General features: G+C 40.7%; 1 protein-coding gene across 1 annotated transcript in view; it reads right to left on the bottom strand.

The window, feature by feature from the left end:
• Window positions 1-1,411: 1,411 nt before the first annotated feature.
• Window positions 1,412-22,753, bottom strand: part of ITGA1 (integrin subunit alpha 1) — an 83,005-nt gene continuing 61,663 nt past the window's right edge. Inside the window, exons 21-30 of the mRNA XM_048503682.1 lie at window positions 21,749-21,829; window positions 18,717-18,793; window positions 17,120-17,209; window positions 14,293-14,395; window positions 12,657-12,770; window positions 9,718-9,822; window positions 8,067-8,171; window positions 6,294-6,386; window positions 5,155-5,271; window positions 1,412-4,329 (exon numbers count right to left, since the gene is read on the bottom strand). Coding sequence (XP_048359639.1) covers window positions 4,285-4,329; window positions 5,155-5,271; window positions 6,294-6,386; window positions 8,067-8,171; window positions 9,718-9,822; window positions 12,657-12,770; window positions 14,293-14,395; window positions 17,120-17,209; window positions 18,717-18,793; window positions 21,749-21,829 — 930 coding nt within the window. The 3' untranslated portion in view covers window positions 1,412-4,284. The remainder of the gene's footprint in view (window positions 4,330-5,154; window positions 5,272-6,293; window positions 6,387-8,066; window positions 8,172-9,717; window positions 9,823-12,656; window positions 12,771-14,292; window positions 14,396-17,119; window positions 17,210-18,716; window positions 18,794-21,748; window positions 21,830-22,753) is intronic.

Raw genomic sequence — 22,753 nt, 5'->3', positions numbered from 1 at the left:
GAAGAGTTCCCTTAGTGGCCAATCAGAATGAAGGAAAAACAGGATGGTTCCGTGGATTCAAATGTTTGTTGGGGTGGTAACAGGTTCATGCGAAGGGGCAAGAAAAAAACATAATTCAGGAACTACTGGTATATATTCCTTGGTTATGTTCTGGATAGCCTGATTTCAGGAGATCTTGGAAGCTAAGCAGGGTCAACCCTAGTCAGTATTTGGAGGGAGACCACCGACCACCACAGAGGCAGGCAATGGCAAAGCACCTCTGAATGTCTCTTGCCTTTAAAATGAAACAACACTCATGGGGAAATCTGTCAACCAAGGATAGTGAAGAAGGAAGATGGGAGGGGCATGCTAAATGGAAGCAAGGAACTAGAAACTAGAAACAGTAAACAGTAACAGTGCTGAAACATCTTCATTTAGCCACATCAGGTCTGATAAATGTAGAAGCAGGAGAACATTTTGTACAGCAAAACATTTTGATAGTGCAGAAGAAAAACAACATACATGGGATGTGAGGAAAAGATAGTAATTCTCAAGAGATAAGCACTAGATATCAGTACTGAGTCTATTTGGAGAATGCAAATCAAATGGTCTTTAGTCGGACTCCCTTGGATTGTGAATGCAGCCAGGCCATGATGCTATGCACAGTAGTTTGAAAATGAGCTCTGTTAAAATAAATGGGACATCCTTAGGAAGTGATCCCAGTTCAGCTAATTTAGTACTGCTAAATTAGCAATATTATTTAGGTACTGTCTCTGTTGCAAGCTTCTATTGAGCGTAGCAGTATTTTCATTACTCACCAGTTGGTTTCATGTGTGTTTAAACAATTCTTCAAGTCATCAGAAGAGGGCTGCAGCTTTTAGAGGGCCTGCTTATACTCCAGATTACTTTACTCCACTGGATCCCTAATACAGGTTCTTATAGATTAAAACAGGCTGGATCCCACAGATCTGTGGTGCGAGCAGAAAATGCCTCCACTTCAAGAAAGCTGACAGAATGTCTTGCATCAGACAAAGGCTCCATCTAATAGAGAAAAGTGCCTGTGCTAGCAGAATGGATCCGTGTGATCCAACCCATTTATTTATTTATTTGTTTGTTTGTTTGACTTCTATACTGCCCACCCCCGGAGGGCTCTGAGCGGTGGTAACCCTTCATCTCAAATCATCTCAAATCTGACCCATTTTCTTTTTTTAGACACTTTTCATATAATCAGACTCTTTGAAGCTATGGGAGGACAATATTTCATGATGTTTTAAGAAAGTAAACCACCACTACCACCACCCAGAAATATATAGAAATCGTGTGATTGTGACAAATGCCATCTGTGAGCAACTACCATTTCCAGGATTGTGGGAACTTATTCTATAAGTTGTGTACTGGCGAACAAGGAAAAAGACCAAAACCAGAGATACAATGACATTAGAATTTGTGTTTTAGTAACAAATACGGTTTGCAATGTGCAAGATTCTTTCCTCAAAATGGTTATCAGCATTTCCAAAATTCCAGTGGTATTAGCACATTAATAAACAACAATTAGTTAAAGTGTTTCTTTGTCTATTTAGAGAGTGTGTATAAGCACCAAAATGTTTGAAAAGATGACTAAAATGAACTATTGAAAATTTGGTCACCCTTTCACCCAGGAGCCAGCAGGGAAGTTAAAATGGGCCTGGGACAAGCCCGGTTAATAGCCTTTAACAGGCAGCACTGCAGGGCCCGTGAACTCAATGGCCCTACCAATGGACGCTGGCTTACTGTCATCCCACAAACTGGGTGCAGTGCAGGAGGAGATAATTAGTGAGCTGAGGCTGATCACCAGTGAAGGGTCTAAGCCAAGAAGCCCCCAAAGCACTGGCAGAGTTGCTGGTGCTCAGCCATCAGTAGCTATCTGGGCCCACCAGGAAATCTCCCTATAAATTAAATGGCCGATTCAAACGATCTCATATTTGCAAGTCCATCAAATCTGCATAATTGAGGCTAGACAAAAGCAGCCAAGGAAAATGATGGAGGATGCTAGAAATGACTGTTTGGTCACCACATGATGAGGGATTTACAGTTAGTCAGAATTTTTTCTAATGAATCAAGGTAATTCATAAACATACTCAATTATTTCTGTCATCCAGGAAAGGTCTGAAACAGTTTTCTTAGAAAGAGATCCTCTTTCCAGTTGAGGATCTTCAGAAAGTAAGAGAGGCATACATTTCTTTCTGTTTCCAATTTGTAGGGCGGCCGTCCTACAATTTTAAATGGCTACCTAAATTTGGAAGGAAAGATCCTTACAGTGAAGGGGTACAGCTGCTGAATATTTTATACCAGTTGGAAGAGGAAAACCTCTAGAAATGTGTTTTCTACTGAAATTATAAATTTACATAACATGACTGACTTTAATTCCTCAATTAAATTGAATTATGACTCAATTCAAGGTTTTAGAATCACGATAGAATGGAATTCAAATGTGATATTTTATGTGCATCACGAAAAGGGAATCCTGCCTTTTTGGAAATAGCTCCCACTGCATTTTCGTACACATTTATTAATCTGAAGCTCAGCACCATCCATGGCACAATGTAATTAAAGGCTTAACAAAGTGTGAACTTGTAGCCTTTGATATTCTTTGTTGCAAGATTCTCTGCTAGCAGATTTTAAATATCTATCTGTTCAGGAGCTCTTCAGCCACTCCACAGCTTCCCCCCAGCTGCAATGCATGGAAGAGGAAATAAGTTTTGGAAGCCTCACCAAACAGTTGGGGCAAAACAGGTACAGCATGTGAATACTTTTGTTCGCATATAGACATACCCTCCACTGATTTTACTGAGGAGGAAAGAGAAACAGTTCAGATACAACCAAGTGAGAACAGAAAAATCACAGTTACACCTGGAAATATGTCTGTTAAGGAGCATTACTTGGATCCATCATGATGCTTGCAAAATGGAATTTTCTTTCACCCCACTTTCTGCTCCAACCCTTGAAAGCTGCCCCTGAGACTTGGAGAGTGCCCCCTGTGAAACTATCAGATATGATGTTGGGATTGCAGCAGAACGTGGACTCAGTAAGAATTGGGAATCTTACCTTGCATGAACAGAAAAGCTTTCCATTTGCACAAAGACATATTGGGATCTAAGCCACTATCCTTGGGGCAACAAATGAATTTTGTTTCACAAAGTAGCTTCTACACCTCAGTATGCACATCATACAAACAGAAAATGTCACAGGGGTAGCATGCTCAGTGCAAAGTTAGGCAAGTATTGCCCGCTATCTAATCCCACACTAGCCCTGTTCGGACATCACAGTAACTGTATGAACAAACCAAGTACAGTGTACACTTCATACATGCATCAAGTAGTTCTCATGTTATACTCAACACAAGTACAGCTGAACATATAATTTATCCAGGTACTCATCCCTGGTTTCAAATGCAACATGAATGCATGTTGATTCTTTCCTTACAAACAGATACATGCATGTATTTGCATCATGTAACATGTGAACAGGGCTACTGCATGTTGGCGAAGGAGTGAAGCTTTTTTGGTCCAGATGCATAGCTCAAATGGACACTATGTGAGCATAACAGAATGAGATAAGGAACATAAGCTTACTGATGCACCCATTTTGTTCATTTTTTTTACCTTGTTTGGAAAATAATAACTTTGACTAGTTGATTTCTTTTCTACAGGGGGATGATTTAAAAACAACAACAACAAGTTTGTAGAATTGTTTCTCCTAGACATCAAGATATTGTCCTAAACCCATTATTTGTAAGTATATCCTATATTTTCAGTATAATGCACTTCTAGCTTTGTATTTTTGGAATCAAAGCCCCAAAAACCCAAAAGACATAAATGTTAATGACAGCCTGAATCAAGAGAACTACTTTGGGAAAGTGACTGATTCCCGCTCAAACCAGTGGAATTTTTGACCTTATTTCTTTGAATAGCAAACCCCTCCAAGAAAAATCACTCTGCACATGTACCTGGGAAATGGATGGTTGAGAAACAAAAGTCCAAAGCCTCCCACACCACCCCATGTTAGCTGCACTGAATCCTAATTCAGTCTGTGCCCAGAAATAAAATCAAAATATGTTTCTTCTATCCAACTCGAGCTCCAGTTCGTTTTCATTTCTTTCCTTTTTGGCATTAGGCACGTTGGTTATTCTGTGCTGATGTGCGAGGAAGCTTTGTGGCTTTCTATGGATGACACTAGATTTGGCATTTTCTGGTCACATTTCTGAGGCAGACCTGAGAGCGGATCACTGTAGAATTGATACAGTTTATTTTGTAGTAATTTCCCTCCTCATTTCTCCATTTTCTTTCTTAATGGCCTGTTGAAAAATCCAGCCTACAAAGAGGAGGGATAAATAACAACATTAGAGTCTGTTTTGGAATGTACAGACCTGTATTGCTTACTTTTGCATTGCTTACAATTTTATTTTATTATCTTTATTTTATCACTGAAAACAGTATTTGTTAAGGGTGGTTAGACAGCTCTGCTGGAGATCCCCAGCTCACTCACAGGACAGAAGGAAATATTTTTAAAACAGTTTATACTGCTTTGCCATCTAAATGCTTTGCCATTGCGTTTAGTTGTTCTGTTGAACACAGAGGAAGGAAAAAGAAAAATGCATCTCTCTGTCAGCTTATTGTCATCAACATGCAGTGCTTTCTGAATATTGTATCTGTTGCTCTACTGCATCAACAATGCCATGCTTCAGTGGTGCTAACAGCAGTTGAATTAACACTAGTTCATTGTGCTGTTCTTCAGATACTGATGCATGATATAAAATAATGCAGACAAATGACATCTATTTTCTGTAAGGCACTGGCTTCTTCCTTTAGCTTTGAGCAGGCTGCCCACTTGTGGTCAAATGCATGACAACACAGAGATATTTACTACAAAGGCTATCACCAGGACGTCACTCTTATGCATTGGGGGTTGAATCTTTTTTGTCAAATGTGAAACTTTCCTGTGATAGGCATCTTCAGAAAGCTGGTCCTTCCATCACTGGAAGGTTCCTCACTTCGTGGAAACAAAAAATGATATCCAACCTACTATGCTTCAACTGTAACTTGCTAGCATATCAAGTGCAAAAGGAGCAATCAGGTCTTTATTGTTAATGATTCTCCCATAATTAATCTCAGTGATTCTTCAAGACACTTATCTTACCTTCCACAATGCAAATATAAGTAGTGTAAGAATCAGAAGTCCAGCAAAAACACTCAGCAGAATAACCCACAATGGAATCCGGCCAGGAAGAAGCTCTCTTATAACCTTAATAACGATCTGAAAATTGTTAAAATGGTAGAAAAATTATTTCTATAAAATAGGAATAATGGAATAGAGACTAATCACATCTGTAATTACTGTGGCTTCATTTTTGGGGATCTAGTATTGTATAATCATTGACAATAACTTATGCTGAGAAAGAAAACGTTTAATATTTAGATGGTATATGAATAATGAGTTGGACAAGAATTCACATTGTAGTCACATTGTTTCAGATGTTAATTTTTCTTTTGTTTGCAGAAGTATCAATCAATTGGTTGCTATAATAATACAGAAACGCAGCCAGACTTACACTTTTGTGACAAGAAAGCCACAGATTGGCAGCTTTGCAATATGCATAGAGGGTTTTGCCAGGAAGTGGGGTGGAAATTGAATTAATAGCAGCAACAGCTCAAGAATAGCAAGGGGAAGAATTTGCAAAGTGGTCAGCTTGTGCATGTGTATATTTTTAGAACTGGGCTGTAAATTTATACAGCTAAAGTAGTCACATTTTATTAACTCATGGGGTGACATCACATCACGACATTTACTTGGCAGACTATGTTTACGGGGTGGTTTGCCATTCCCCATTGCCTTCCTCAGTCATCTACACTTTACCCTCAGCAAGATGGGTACTCATTTTACCAACTTCAGAAGGATGGAAGGTTGAGTCAACCTTGAGCTGACTACCTGAAACTGACTTTGTTGGGATCAAACTCAGGTCATGGGTAGAGATTGGCCTGTCGTACTGCAGCTTACACTCTGTGCCATGGGGCCAGTGGCATAGTGCCAAGGGGGCAAGGGGTGTGCGACGCACCAGGCGCGTGCCAATGCGGGGGTGTGGCAGGGGCACACACATGCTCCAGGTGCAGTTCCCCCTTACTCTGGCCCTGCATGGGGCTCTTGATAAATGTATAGCAATGCAAATATTATATATGCTTACTTCAAATATCCCTTAGTATTATGGGCTAAAGCCTTAACTTTGATTTAACAGATTTGTAGATTAAGATTTCAGTACGTAGGAAACTGATGAGACTTACCTCTCTTTTTTCATCATCTTTTTTCAAGATCAGTGATGAATTTTCACTCCTCAGTAATGCTGTTACAATAACTTCAGAATTGTGAATACTTGCCTAGATACAAAATGATGAACCCATTTAAACTCAATTTAACAAACCTTTAAATCACCAAAATAAATCAGGGTAAGATTTCTGTTTGTGAGAAGATGGGGGAGAAAAACCACACATGCGAACAACACCAGTAGGGAAAATGGTCAGTAGGAAAACCATAAGGAGATCATCTTAATTGCAACAACTCAAATCAGAGTTCGGTGTAGAAGGGAGAGGAAGATTAACCTGCTTTTCAAAATCACCAAGTTACTGGCTTTGGAAGGAAAATAGGCAGGAAAAAAAGCAATGCCCTTTATGCCTCCTTTATTTGATACTATTTCAAGAGATAAAAACATGTGAGATTGTTCATGTCCTTAGTCTCAATGAATACTGCACCTGTTTTTTTCTTCTTTTTTTAAGTCTGGGGAGAACAGATCATGGGTATTTTAGCATCTCATCTATTGGGCCCTTAAAATCGTGGAATCATAAAATTGGTTCCTGAGGAGATGTTCAAAGATGGCAAGTGCTATGCAGCTGGAGACACAGACCCCTAGGTAACTCTTCTTGGCCTTGCTAATCTACTTCCTTCTTCCAGCCAAGGCGCCCTCCTGCAGGACTTTCCCATTCCTTCTCTTCCCTCCCCCGCTCCCATTTTCAAAGACAGCAACAATAGCAACAGTGAGTTTTGGGCATGTGAGACTTCTGGAGGGAGTTAGAGCACATTCTAAACTTTCACAGCTTGAGAAAAGTTGGGGTGGGGGTGGTGACTGCTAATGGTTTAAAAATGCCTGATGTCCCCCTTTCTCTCCCCCCCCACCTTGTGGTCTGCTGAGTTGAATGGGTTGGAGGGGCTCTATTCTTCTCCTCCCCCCACCTCCTCCACTTTAAACTGGAAGATGTGTTATGCTTGGCTTTGCCAAAGGCCACAAGTAGACCAGGACTCTCATCTGATTGGCATGGTATTCCCCAAAGAGCCTGATTCTACACCTTGGGAAAGGGAGAGGGGAAAATTGTAGAGAGCCTATCCATCAAGTCACTTCTGACTTATGAATCAATGACCTCCAAAACATCTCATTAACAGCCTTGCTCAGGTCATGCAAACTGAGGGCCATGGCTTCCTTTATTAAGTCAATCCCATGGTAGTTCTTCTCTTTTCCTACAGTCTTCAACATTTCCTAACATTATTGTCTTTTCCAGTGGCTCTTGTCTTCTCATAATGTGGCCAAAGTATCATAGCCTCAGCTTAGTTATTGTAGCTTCTAGTAGTATAATTACTAAATAAAGCTTTTCTTGGGCTGTAGTTTATCAGGCTGTGAAGGAGCATGAAGTTTGTTTGGTGTTTTCTATGTCAAAATTATGTGTGTCGCATTTTAAAAATGTCCAGAAAAAGGTTAGGCTGAAAAACTTTCTCTGGGTTGGGTTTTATGTGTACAAAGGGGTTGCAGGGATATTCAAACATTACAGGTAGATAAAATAATTTAAAAGTGTAATTATTCATACACGTCCAAGGAAGTCCAGGATCCTGACACACAGGCAGGTGATGGCAAACCACCTCTGAACTTCTGTTCCCTTGAAAACCCTATGAGTTCACCATGAGTTGGCTGTGAATTGATGGCAAAAGATATCTATGCCAATCTATATGCATATACAATAGAATAAGAATTATAATGGCATAATGTCCTTGCAGACCTTGTGATGACTCACCATTATAAAAGTAGGTTTCCAGAGTCGGACTGAAATGTTCACCTGAGTTACATCGGATGGGGCCAGAGTACAGTTAATGGTTGTACACTCATAGGAATCGCAGTCCTGTTTGAAGAGTCATGACACAAATTATAAATGAAATGTAAAACATGGCTGTCCAAAATTACCTGTTTCCAAAGGTCCTAACAGTGGTCTTTCCCTCATTGCTACCATTGGCATACTTTCTGTTAGCACCAACATCCTTCAAAAGACATTTACCAGTTATGAGTTCATTCCTTATTTGATAAATAAATGTCCGAACTAATGAGGCAGAAATCATGACATAATTTTCTTTGTTAAACTATGTGCAGTCATCTTTTTTCCTTTCACATTATCAATAATAATGAGAGGAGTCAGGTTTTTAATCAGCAAAGCTGATCAGGGATTGAGGGATCCCTTATTGCATTCCAATGCAACCCCAAATCCAAATCTCAGCTGTGCATGCAATTTGCCCCTGAGCTTTCACATAAACACATAGCTGATTCTAAACGTTCTGGTAGCAGACCTCTATTAATTTCAGTCAAGTTAAGACTTCAAGTTTCATGGAGTCTTGTTTAGACCTGTGATGTCAAAAAGTGGAATACAAATTTGTGAATTACAACACTTCATTGAGAAAGTGCCTTTGGCTGTTTTCTGTGGTAGCACACACTTACTGACAGACCTATCAGTCATCTAACTATGATAACTAAATGGACTCTCCATATTCAGATGCAGTGTAGACTGGCATATCAATTGCTGCTGGGGGATCAAAAGCAAGAGAGGTTTTGACTCTCCCAGCTACATCTGGCTGGCCAATATTGGAGAAAAGGTGATGGCCTAGATTGGGGTATCATGACACCTACCAACAGCCAAGTGCTTTTAAGAAGTGATTGGAGTTTTCCCCCAGTGGGGCTTCTGATTAGCCTTTGAAAATCTGATTGGCTATGGTAGATTTTTTAAAAATTGCTATGGCAGCAATTGCTACCACATCACAAGGATCTTCACTGTGTAACTGAAGGTAGACTGCATGTATGCAAGAGCAGCAGTGGCGTAGGAGGTTAATAGCTCGTGTATCTAATCTGGAGGAACAGGGTTTGATTCCCAGCTCTGCCGCCTGAGCTGTGGAGGCTTATCTGGGGAATTCAGATTAGCCTGTACGCTCCCACACACGCCAGCTGGGTGACCTTGGGCGAGTCACAGCTTCTTGGAGCTCTCTCAGCCCCACCTACCTCACAGGGTGTTTGTTGTGAGGGGAGAAGGGAAAGGAGATTGTAAGCCCCTTTGAGTCTCCTGCAGGAGAGAAAGGGGGGATATAAATCCAAACTCCTCCTCCTCCTCCTCCTCCTCCTTCTTCTTCTTCTTCATTTTGAAAGGTATTCTGTTCAACATAACTTCTGCCTGAAATGCTGACGAGTTACTATTAAAGTTATTCATTACCTCACTACCTGATATTCTGTGGTTTGTTCTGCCTCCTGTGGCAGCCATTTTGTGGTTGAGCCTATCACCTTGTGTCAGAAATTCAAAGATGCCTGTAGGCTCGTAAGAATTGGGCCCGTCTGGCCTAGATGAATCTGATCCAAGATGGCATTCAGTTCAAGTTACGTCATGCAAACCAATGTTTAGAAATACTTACGACAACTGGATCCCTTAGGGGCTCTTTTTTCCTTGATGTTATGAGGGGCTGACCACCATCAATCATTAATACATCTATGGGGTGACTTCTTCGGCAGACTGCATTCTAATAGTGGGGAAAAAATCAGAACTCTTATTGTCAGTGAAACAATCTGAGTAAAGTATTTGGGATCATTTGATTTGACAAACAATGTAATATTGGTCCATTCTGCACAGCCCAAACAAAATGCTGTGAGGCAGGAAATAAAATGTTTTTTTCTTTGTGGAATTTCACAATGTTTTTAGCTCAAAATGTTTTATTTCCACCATCACAACAATTTATTTGCAACCTGTTTCCTAGTGCTTCTTTTTCTGAAAACATTTTGAAAATACTTTCATTTGTTATGCAATCTTGTTAAGTTTCCCATGACTTCCAGATGTTCTCATCGGTGCCTTTTTCTGAGCTTGCACAGGCCATCTTGTGCTGTATTATCATCAGGTTTTTTTTATTTTGGGGGAACTTGTCTCTGTAGCTTCAAAAACACAACTCCTAGAGAATCACAGCATGAGACCTTGAAGCTTTGTAGCATTTGATCCACAGATCTTTTTTTTAAAAGACCACAAAATGGCGGACAGGAATTGTTTCAACCGAGTGAGTGCGAGCAATCAAAGGGGGATTTAAAATGTTTTGCAAACATTTTCAAAACATTTTCATTGGCTTGTGCATGATATCTTGCTTATGTATACTTATAGGAAGGAAAACTATGCAGGTAAAGAATCAGAAAAATATTAATTAAAAAAGCAATATTAATAGAAAGAGCAATATAATCAGTGTTCCTATCATTAGGAAAAGTTACTATTTTTTAAATCACAGTTCCACAATCAACAAATATAAACAATGTTTGGAGGACATTCATATACATAAAAACTATTCACACTATAAGAATGCTGGTGAAACAGTAGTTTCGTTCTATAAAATTATTACAGAATTATCATTGATTATGTGGCCTAACATCAACCTGATCCTTGTGGGACCCTTGGTGGCTGACAATATAAATAAAACATTTTTAAAAGCACAATACAACAATTACAAAACCCATAAAAGACACAGTTTAAAAACTCCAATGAGGACTTCCAATAATATAAGCTGAATCAATCAAAAAACACTCCCAAATAAAACTGTATTCAAATACTTCCTGAAGTTTAACAGTGAGGGGACCAGGCACACTTTCCTGGAGAATTTGTTCCATAATTAAGGGCTGTCTCAGAAAAGGCCCTCCCTCAAGTACCCACCAAAAAAATTGGTGGGACAGTCAGGAGGCCTCTCCCTGTGATCTTTATTCCTGGGCAGGAATTTATGGGATAAGATGGTCCTTCAGTTACTGTGGTCCCAAACCATGTAGGTCATTAAGACACCAGTTCCCAAACATTTTGGTATAATGACACACAAGTTTAAATTTACTTGTTATAGCAAGTCACTGATTTAGTGTCACATGGGCCCTTTCCGCATGGGCCATTAACAGCGCCTTGGGGATGGCAAAAGAGGTCTAGGGACACGCCCCCCCCACCCTGTGATGCCGGAGCGGTCGCGCAGGGCAGGGGGCGTGTCCCCAGGCCTCGGCAACACGCCGGACGGCCACGGCGACAGTAGGTCGACCGGGCGACGGCACTCTGCGGCACCGTCTTCCCGGTTGTTTCTGGGACCGTTACGTTACGTAAACGGGTCCCAGGGGAAATTAGGTTGGCTACGTCATGTACGCTTCGACCTAACCCCAATGCGTAACTTTACGTCTTGAGGAAAGCGGTCATGGATTCTGAACACAGGTTTTTTGACAGTCATTGTTTTCATGCATTTTGGCTGCAACTTTAGCTATTTTACAGCCCTTAAGTTAACCAAGCAAAAACTTACTAATGCACCTATGTTGAATTTTTTGAAATATTTATTGTATTTACAGAAGTTATTCTCAGTTTCTTCATGCTTATGGAAGAACACAACTATCTGACTGACGGTTGTAGCTCGATGGGCTACAAAAATTATATGTACAGAAAACAGATCTTGTTGAATCTTGATGACTACCAGATCTACTTATTGGTTGGCTATTTAAAATTTAATCTAAAAAATAGCACAAAGAATTACTACATCTCTTCCACATCCCTGTAAGAATGCACAATCCTATACTGTCTACATTGAACTGCACTTACTCCTAGGCAAGTGGGCATAAGAATGCTTTGTAAGAAAACCTCACTGAATTAAATAGGATTTAAAGAAGAAGAGAAGAAGAGTTGGATTTATATCCCCCCTTCCTCAAGGAGACTCAAAGGGGCTGACAATCTCCTTTCCCTTCCCCCTTCCCCCACCCCCACAACAAACACCCTGTGAGGGAGGGGGGCTGAGAGAGCTCAGAAGAATTGTGACTAGCCCAAGGTCACTAAGCCTCCACAGCTCAAGCGGCAGAGCGGGGAATCAAATTCCTCCAGATTAGAGTACACCTGCTCTTAACCACTACACTACTGCTGGGGATTTGGCCTCACCTGGGCATACACAGCCAAGTTTTCAGTCCCACCACCCCATATACATCTCCTCAAAAGCAGAGACTGAGAAAGAAAAACCTGGAAAAGAGGTTAGGGCTTATTTGGGTTGCTCCGTAGTTAGCTGAAATGTTCAGATTTCAAACTTCAAGCACCTTTCTCTTACTATTCCATTTGACTTCAGTGGAACATTTCTCTTTCTGGGAGAACTAGTCCAGTGTAGATGTGACTAAGGCATCAATAACTGTGGCTGGATTTGACTGACCCAGGAATGGAAGCAGTTGATGATACACCAGTCAGAGATGGGCAAACACACTCTCTTCCTCATAAGGAGATATGGAAGGTATTGTCATTCAAAACTGGAAATGCATACAGTGATAATTAAAACTAGACATTGTTGTTGACGAATGTTATTTTCTACATTTTACTTACCTCTGTGAATGATAGCCTAGTCAGGTACAGAATAGGGTTGTGGACTGAAGTCAAGTTAGGGAATGAAATTTGCAGTGTAAGTTCTGGCACTGGAAAATGTTCACCTTTCACAATCTATGGACAAGAAGAATGATGCTCATTCAGACTTATCAAATACTTTCTTTTGTTGACAGTCTTTTCATTCTGTACTAATGTGTTTATCAGTGTAACAGGAAGTACAGTCCTGTCCCACTGTTTAGTAGAATCCCACTGTTAGACATACCCAAATCATGCAACAATATATCCTGACAAATTATTCGGGAGAAGAAAGCAGTTTAGTTCAAAATATGATGAAGAATAAGCAAATGAAAAGAACTCAAGGAAAGTGTGCCTAGAGCCATATTATTACCTGACTGTTGAAGATTTCTGCAGCACCACTAACTTCTCTCAATGAAATGCATTTTAATTCCACCCTTTCTCTAAAGAGCCCCCATTTCATCCTCACAACAATCCTGTCAGAATGATTAGGGGTGTGTGAGAGCAATTGGTACAAGGACACCTAGCAAGCTTACTGGGTGTAGGAGAGACCTCAGTGAAGTATAATGTCACGAAGTTCATCCCTATATTTCCTCCCAGGGAGCTGATCTCTGCAGTCTGGAAATCCATTGTAATTCCAGGGGATCTCTAGACCCCAGCTAGAAGTTGGCAATCCTAATTCAGTAATTATCTAATTAAACCCTAAAAAGATTAAAGAGAACAAAAGGAGTGATTTAACCCCCTCTCTCCTCCTAATAGCAGTCTCCTAAGTCACATGGCTATTACTTCCTTCCAGCCACGACCCTGGCTATAAACTTTACTGGGATCAGAAATGGTTGCTTAGGGGAGGAGAAAGTCAAGAAGCTCAAATTTCCTTGCTCGCACGGTCCTTGCGCTTGATCCAACCCAACACCTTTTTTTTTCAATTTAATTTGGAATAAATTGAAGAGGCCTTGGAGCTTTCCTGTGAATTCTTTGACCTGCCACTAGACTATCTCCTCCCCCATTTGCTGAAATGGAGCCTTGCTGTTTGGGGTAATCTTGTCATCTTGGGATACATTCTAATCTGTGGCTGAAAAACTAATGCCACATTTCTAAGAGAGGAAAGAAAAATAAAAGAACATGCCAATTATTAGAACATTACTGGAATGGAATGGAAAGGCAACACATGCAAGAAGACAGCATACAATAAACCATTTCTTTCTGAGATTGGTGTTAATCATTCAATGAGGAGATTCATTTTTGTTATCCATATTGCTCACGTCTCCCCTTTTATAATATATTAGGATTTCTTATTATATTTTGAAATCCAGATGGTTTATATTATCATTTTCTTCTGATAGAATAGCAAAAACCACCGGACAAGATATGTAAAGCTAATGGTTTCAGGTATTCCCCCTCACCCCCAGCAATAAGTACATAAGGAAACAAATAAACAGAATAGTATTATAAGTCGGAACATGAACTGTATATAGTCACACTGGAATAGTAACTGAGCACCTGGAAAGAAAGATGTTATTATCCTATGAGCTTGAATGATAAAATATTAGCCTTGTATAATCTAGCACATATTGTTATATTACAAGAACATTAATAGAAAACTGTGTGTGCTTTTACTTACCGAATAGCTGATGTTAATTTCATCCCCAATATCATCAGGAGAATTGATAACAGGAGGAATTGTCTCATTCGCAGCAATAATGACATGAGAGAAAATGGGGTCCCTTGAAAAATAATACGAATTTCATGAAGCTATTTGGCATTTGCATGTCTCCATAATTCTTACAACATCCAGTAACATAGGTCAGTAAAATATCCATATTGTAGACAAAAGAGCAAGGTTAATGAATGCAAAACTATTTTACACAATCATGAAAGAAAACGATGATCAACAACACATGTGAAATTACTGCCCTAATCTTCTAAACAACAGTGATGTTGCAACCTTATTTTACTTTATGCAGTTTTCTGAATAATCAAGACTTTTGCCATACATGTGAATTTTAAAAATTGTATTTGCTTCATTTATACCCTGCATTTTCTCCCCAATGTTAACTCAAAGCAGCTGATGTTGTTCTCCATTTTATCCTAACAACAGCCCTGCGAGGCAGGTTAGGTTGAGAGTGTGTGAATGGCTCGAGTTCCCCAAGCAATCTTCCTTGGCAGAGCGGAGATTTGATCTTGTATCCTTCTGGTCCTGGACTGACATTCCACCCTGTACCACACTGTTTTTCAATGTTTTTTAAAAAGTGTTTGTCTAGTTCAAACCTGAATAGAGGGATTCATTCAATTTGGATTCAGCTGGTAGATGTCTGGGGCACGAAGATGATCATAAAGCATCCCTGCTCACTTTGCTGCCAGCACATTACAGGGGCGAACCTAGGCAAACTGGAGCCCGGGGACAAAACCTGAGTTTGGCGCCCCCCCCCCCCCCGCGAATGGGCGGCCACCCTCCCCCACCATGAACAAACAATTATTTTTTGCACCAGCTCACAAAACACCTCCCACTCCCAGCAGAACATACATGGCTCTCTCCCCACCAACTCTTTTCCTAATTTCCTAATCACAACAACCCTATGAGGTAGGTTGTTAGCCTGAGAAACAACTCCAAGCCAGTGCAAGTGGATATTAACCATGTAAACCTCTCACAAACCACCCCCAGCAAAACATTTACCAAACAAATGTCAGCATCATTTGCCTGGGATGGCTGAATGCTGTGGGCATCAGGTTCACCTTCAACTTGGTGCCCACAGCATTTTAGCAAATTTGGTTGGTTCCTTTCAGGAGACTCACACCAGCAGCCCTGCAGGAAATGCCCCCACCCAGAGCAAGACCCCAACCACAGTGCCTCCCATTGAAACCTCTACCACAGAGCCATCTGGAGCATGGAAACAAAATAAGCCTTTTGGGGGTCCATAAAATTGAACCCTCAGAAGCAAAGGTCTCTATGCCTGGATGCTATTACCAGGAGGGCCTCCTGAGCCACCTTGAAAGTCTGGTGCCTCTGTCTTCAAAAATGTGCAGCCTGCCTACACACTCAGAAATTCCCCATTGGCTACAATGGAGCAAAGTCACTGCAAAACAAAGAATCTTGGGCAACTTTCCTGGGGTGCCTGTAAGGGGTGTATTTTTAAAGCTAGTGACACCAAAATTTCAGGGTATCATCTGGTAACTATTCTTATGATACCACCCAAGTTTGGTGAAGTTAGGTTCAGGGGGAGCAAAGTTATGGTCCCTCAAATGGGTAGCCCCAATCTCCTGTTAGCTCCCATTGAAAACAATGGGGATGGGGGCACCCTCTTTTGGGGTCCATAACTTTGCTTCCCCTGAACCAAACATCACCAAACTTGGGTGGTATCATCAAGACAGTCTCTGAATGGTACCCTGAAAATTTGGTGTTGCTAGCCTTAACAATGCGCCCCCTGCAGGCCAAAACGTAAAAAACACTAAAAAAATAAAAAATCACACAAACGACCCTGAAATGGTGGCGCCCCCCCATGTGACCAAATGGGGGGCGCCCGGGGACATAGGGTACCCCCTGTCCCTAGGCAGAAACGCCACTGGCACATTAGTTGCTTTGGCAGAATTCTGGTGTGGGTTCTCATGTCAGGTGTTTATGCAACTAGGCGTCTTAATTCGACTCAACATAACGTACTGCCTTCACCCATCCAAACCCACCTAAAAGTCATCTCCTGAGGTCCTAGTTCAGTTGCTCCTGTCACTTGAGGCTAGATGGGTGACAGTCCAAGAACTTTTGAACACCCTCCCCAGGGAACCTTGGCTCTCTTTATCAATGTCATTGGTCAGTATGTGGATAGGGAGGGGGAAGGAGACGGAAAGATCTGGATGTGACCCAATTCTGGGGGGAAGGGTAGGGAGGGAAAGGAAGGAGAGGGCCTGGCATCTGGTTGTGGCCCACCCACCCTGAGGGGGAAGAAGGAGGGGCCCGTCATCTGGTCCTGTCATCGGGTTGTTAACGACTGAACTGGTTGTTAAAAGCCCCCTCACTCCCTCTACCCTGGGAAAGGGAGTAACAATGAGGCTTTTAGTACCAGCACAGGGCAGGGAGAAGAGCTCTGACTTGGCTCTCCTTCCCTCCCTGGGGTCCCTGGGCGGGGAGGAGACATCGCGAGCTGGGAGGCGCTGGGGGTGGGGTGGGGGGAGGTGGCCAGGAAGGACGGGGGACCTGGCCGGCCCAATCTGTGGCCAGCCAACCCCCCGCGGGACCTCTGGAGGTCACCTGAGGCCCTGCTAGAGGTAGCCCAGGCCTCCCTGGCACTGCCCTAGCCTGGGAAAGCCACTGCCGTGCAGTCTGCTGGCGGTGGCATTCCTGGGTTAGGGCAGTGGCTGGGAGGCCTGGGCAACCTCTAGCAGGGCCTCTGGTGGCCGCAGCCCTGCTGGACTCTGTGGTGAACTAGAAAAACAAACAAACAAGGAAGCACCAATACCTTGAAAACACCAATCCACTTTCATATTTTGCTGATATCGTGATGCTGCCTCTGTTGTCGAAAAGGGTATCATCATGCTCTTCACTGTCACTAAGCAGAAAAGTGATTTAGATATAGAGTATGCAATTCATCCATTACATCTGGGCTCAGATTTGCTAGAGTGGCATGCTTGGTATTGGTTAGAAACATGATCCATTTATTGGAAGATGATATCCCAAATCATATTTTCATGTCACTACTACTGCTTCAAGGATATTGTATGCGCAGAAATGGAGAGATGAAAAAATACAACAAAGAAAGACAGGATATGGAAAATCACAGGATATTCAGAAATAGCAAAATTAACAACTTTGTTGAGGGACAGTAGTACAGAGAAGTTTGCAGAAAACTGGAATGTACTAAAAATATGGCAGAAAAGACATAATTGCAGATGTGTTTGAGATTTAAAAGAAAACAGCCGAATGAATTAGAATATTAGTAATAGTAAAGTGTGAAATTGATAAATCCTAGAATGGATTAGAATTCATCAAAGAGATAGTGGGATGTCACTCTATGGTTTTATGGTGTTTAGTTAGTTATAATAGGTTGTGTTTAGTTATCGTAAAAGTTATGTTTCAATGTTTCTTGTGTTGCTTTTTGTATTTTTAGTTTTATTTTGTATTAATGTAATGGTAGATGTGAATGTGTATGTGTTTTTTCATGTTGAGAAAATAAAAAATGTATTACAAAAATGATCCATTTTAAAAAATTGTAAATGAAATAGGTATATCCAATAAAAATGGCATTTTAGGCTAAAATCCAAATGAGGTTAGTAAAGGATTCGTATAGATAAGAAATAGGTATACCAGCCAAGAAGGAACTCTGATGTCTATAATTTACAGTTACAGCTGTATTTAGGGTTGCCAAACTCCAGATTTTGGGGGCGGGGGGGTGGAAATTTCCTGGAATTACAACTGATCTCTAAATGATAGAAGTCACTCCCCTGTAGAAAATTGCTGCTTTGGAGGATGGACTCTATGACATTACATCCTGCTGAGGTTACCACGTCCCCTCAAAATCTCATCTTCCCCAGGTTCAACCCCCAAATCTCCAGGTATTTTCCCACCCAGAGTTGGCAACTGTAACGCACACACACAGCTCTACAGGGAGGGGTCAGGTCACAGCTGAAAGCCCAGGCACACCCCACTAACACGTACACACAAGCTCTTCAAGCAATTCCTGTCAGGAAAATGTACACTGCCACCTTTTTGAGGGAAAACGGAATTCTGAGAGGCTTCTTAACAACTTGGCATATCAACATATTGACCTGCAACTTGAACTTTGACTTTAAATTGTGTTAAAGGATACTAATTTCATAGTTTTATGCAGCTATAAAATCCTGTTCATTTGCACCACAAATTAACAGCGGTTTCTTTAATCCTGTTAATTTGTTCTTTTTCATGGCATTTATGGCTACTGGTCATTTCTAAAAGCTTGAGGTATGATTATTTGGAGTGAAACACACCAAAGAATATCTCATTTGGTAATAACAGTAATTCAGGTGGTTGATAAATCTGTTACTGAATACAAATACATACAAATAACAATTGGGACTAACCTTGTGACAGACAATTGAATAGTAGTATTTTCCAGGAGAAGAGACACATTGAACTGGAATACTATATTGAAGGAAATCTAAATGGAAAAGTCATTAAAATTAATCAATAATATGCAAGAGGTTGTAAACAATGCTAATAGAATGTAACATGATGCCACTCCCCCACGTATAGGAACCAGAAAAAGGTTGCGCTACCATAAATTAACTAAATAATAGTTTTTTTCTTGTACACATAAATAGGATTGCCAACTTGGAGTAGTAAAAACCTGGAGATTTGAGGGTATAGCCTGGCAAGAGGAGGGTTTGGGGTGGGGGGTGGGGACCTTCGCAAGGTATAATGGCATAGAGTTCATTTTCTCCAGGGAAAGTGATCTCTGTATTGTGGAGATCCGTTGTGATTCTGGGAGATCTCCAAGATCCACTTGGAGGCAGGCCATCGTAGCACAAATTCATAAAACAGTTAAAAACCAAATCCTCCTAGATGTATTCAAATCACCATATATAAACAATGCAGTCTTGTAACACACATAAAACCACTGTGACTAGATATGTTTTGGCTGAAAGGCCATCCTCGGTGGTCTCAGAAAATACGTACACACGTGCACTAAGAAATATACAGTTATTTTTCAAGCCTGAGTAGGTTGCACGTTAAACCGTATATATTATAATAAGGGCTCCAAGATTTTTTAAAAATCAGTCTGAACTTATCTAGGACTGACAATCAATCTGGTAAGAATGGGAAGTATGAGTCTTTGTTGCTTTATGCAGGGACACAAGTTACACATAGAACTATAGCCATAAGCAGTATGGTTACAGCATGCAGATTGATGAGGACTCCTATACGAATTCCTCAGAATAAATTTAAGTTTGTTTGGGGTTTTTGTTGTTGTTTTGACTCAATATAAATATTATATTTTTGGCATCCACAGGTTGTAAACTAATAGAAATATTACAGTCTTTCCAGATGGGGGAGCCAGATCTTTTCTTTCCTGCTGAATATAACCTATTCAGTACCTTGATGTAAAGTCAGCAGTGTGATATTGTTTTTTTTAAATCATAGTTGTATGTTGCTGTGACATTTAAATATTTTAAAGAAGTAATATCCTTTCCCCACTTAATGGATGGAAGGTGTCCTTTCCTCCAAGAGCTAACATGAGGATATTTTCTAGTTTTCTAGTTCTAGGGGGGATATAAATCCAAACTCCTCCTCCTCCTCCTCCTCCTCCTCTTCTTCTTCTTCTTCTTCTTCTTCTTCTTCTTCTTCTTCTTCTTCTTCTTCTTCTTCTTCTTCTTCTTCTTCTTCTTCTTCTTCTTCTTCTTCTTCTTCTTCTTCTTCTTCTTCTTCTTCTTCTTCTTCTTCTTCTTCTTCTTCTTCTTCTTCTTCTTCTTCTTCTTCTTCTTCTTCTTCTTCTTCTTCTCAAAGCACTACATCATACCGCTTCTCTATACATAAACTGTTTATACTTCAGATTCAGCATAGCTGAGAACTGTGCGAAGCAAAGGAAAACATTTCGAATATGAAAATGAGAAGCAGAATTGTTCTGTTCATGGTATAAATGAAAAAAATAACCACTTCATTTTCTGTCAACTGGAGGTTGTGCATTGGATTCAACCAACTCTTTCACTCAGTCTTACCCAGTTCCCTTCCATAATGCAACCACCCCCCCTCCCAGTTTTTGAAAATGTAGGTTTCATGATATCCTTTAGTGGGACCGTCTTTCCATTTTGGTGGGACCATCTTTCCTTTTTATAGTTACAGGAAAGCAGGCTGGATCGAACCTACTGTGTATGTTTATCAGTGCATAATAAGAGTAGAATCAGATAGTAAAATAATACTGTAATATAAGATATGCATTTTATTTCACTTAATGGGGCTAATTTCAACTTGAAACATGTCTGAATTTATAAATATTAGTTTGAAGTAGTTTTGTGTAGACATTTGTTTGGAATTAGCAAAGGATACCGTGGGCTATGAAAACGTATCCCATGAACCATACAGAAAGAATCTACAACTGGGTAAGAATGTTAACTTTAAAGTCTCTGGTTATAGTTCTCATCTGATTTATATACAGTGTGAAGAGAATGAGTTGTGGGAAAGTTTGCTGTCAGCCAATTTATTGTCAAGAGAGCTGAGCCAGGTCACACAATGAGGATATGGGAATGCGACTTCTGAAAAGCCTCAGATACAGTGGAATGTCGCTTTATAAACAGAGCAATGGGCTATACTGTTAATGTAAAGGCTGAGAACAATACTTGATGATAGGAGGTTATAAGAGTGGTTGCTGTCAGTCTCCTGGCCCTGGGGTCTTGCCAGACAATCAAGGTGAAGACAGAAATAATATCTGAACAGCAGTCACACTGAGGTTTTTCTGCCTGTAGTATGATCCTAGCTTCTCATTGCTCCTATATCTTTTTCCAGTTTGAGTTTCACACACCTTGTAGAGTGCCTGCTTATTTATTAAGTGGGAGACAGGCATTTCCCTCAGGGAAGCCATCGGTTGTAGGATATCATATTTCCCAGCACTCCGACTGTGATATATTGATGCTGGGAAAACAAGACTTTTTCCTCTACTAGTATGTATATGTCCACGTGTGCATACACAGCTGAGACTTGATAGGTTGCCTGGTATATGATTGTCACAGATTATTGTCACAGATGGATAATAATATTTCATCATAATATATATCATTATTTAAAGGCCCTGAACTCTCCTGGCACTGTATAAAGTATCTTGAAAATGAACAACACTCTGCCTGCAGGTTTAAACTTCATACTACTACTAATGATGATGGTTTAACACTACCTTCAAAAAGCCTGCCCATGAACAGGGGGAGAAATAATGGCCTGACAGCAAAGGCACTGGACAGTGTAGGAATTACCCTGGTTTTCCAGTCGGATAATGGTGTTAGACCACTACCCAGGCTCTTTATGTGTCCTGGCTTGGAGGGCCAACCACTGCAAAAAGGAACAGTACTCGCTGACATAGGGAAACTACAATAAAGTCAAACCAGCCAAATACACAAAATCTTACCTCCTCTCCAGGTGTTAGGAAGGGGTAACCCACTTTACAGGTGATGTTCAGCCCAAATTCACAGCTATCTTTTTGAATCCTCTGGCCAGAAAATGACAAAATAATTTTTTTAAATTTAAAACAAAAATCAAAATAATACAAACAGAAACAAAATACTAGGTATCATGCAATTATAGGTCATGCAAAAACTATTCTCAGCCCACAAGTGAGGCATCTGAGCCCTGCACAGAGAGAGACAATATAAGTAAGGTTATGTATAAGTAAGATTATGGATAACATAGGCTGCAGTGGCAAAACTTTGAGGCTCAGCTTCTGGGAAATCCCACTCACTCACATGCCCCACAAAGAGGGTAAGATAACTTGTCCAAAGAAGCAGCTTTTTGGGTGCCATTAGAAAGGAACACAATATCCACTGTTTGCTTTATGATTCTATTTTGCCAGCAAAAGGGTGACATCTGGGCTTCTTCCTCAGGGATCATTATGAACTGAACCATTTGTGTGGACCTTATTGTTACCAGACCAAGCCATGGGATGGGATGGAGGGACTCTGTTTTTAAGACAACAGTGTCTCTACTCATCCTGCCAACCCTTGGGGTGTCTAGCAGTTCTGGGCCAAAAAGGGGGGCTCATTTTCTGCATTAGCTAGTGTACCCACAAAGACAGCAAATCTTCTCTGGATTTGCTCTCACCCAAACTTGCCTTGCATAATAGCCTGCCGCTCACTTCCTAAAGGGATTAAAACCAAGATAATGCCTGCCTTGGAACCCCCATCTCTAGCCCTAGATTATCTGTCTTACTAAAGACAAAAAACCTGCTAATATGATTGCCCCCAGTGTCCTGCTGGTGCCTTTCTGATCTTAAACTTCTTCCTCTGACTAATTACTCTAAAGACCACCTTTATTTGCATCTCACTGTCTTGTAGCCATGATTAAATCACTCCCTGGCCTCGCCAATTAATGCTAAACACAAAACATTAAGCTTGATTACTCTACCTGACAACATAAG

Source organism: Sphaerodactylus townsendi, linkage group LG07, assembly GCF_021028975.2.
Source record: "Sphaerodactylus townsendi isolate TG3544 linkage group LG07, MPM_Stown_v2.3, whole genome shotgun sequence".
Classification (NCBI taxonomy): Eukaryota; Metazoa; Chordata; class Lepidosauria; order Squamata; family Sphaerodactylidae; genus Sphaerodactylus; species Sphaerodactylus townsendi.
This window is presented reverse-complemented; position numbering and strand designations above follow the sequence as displayed.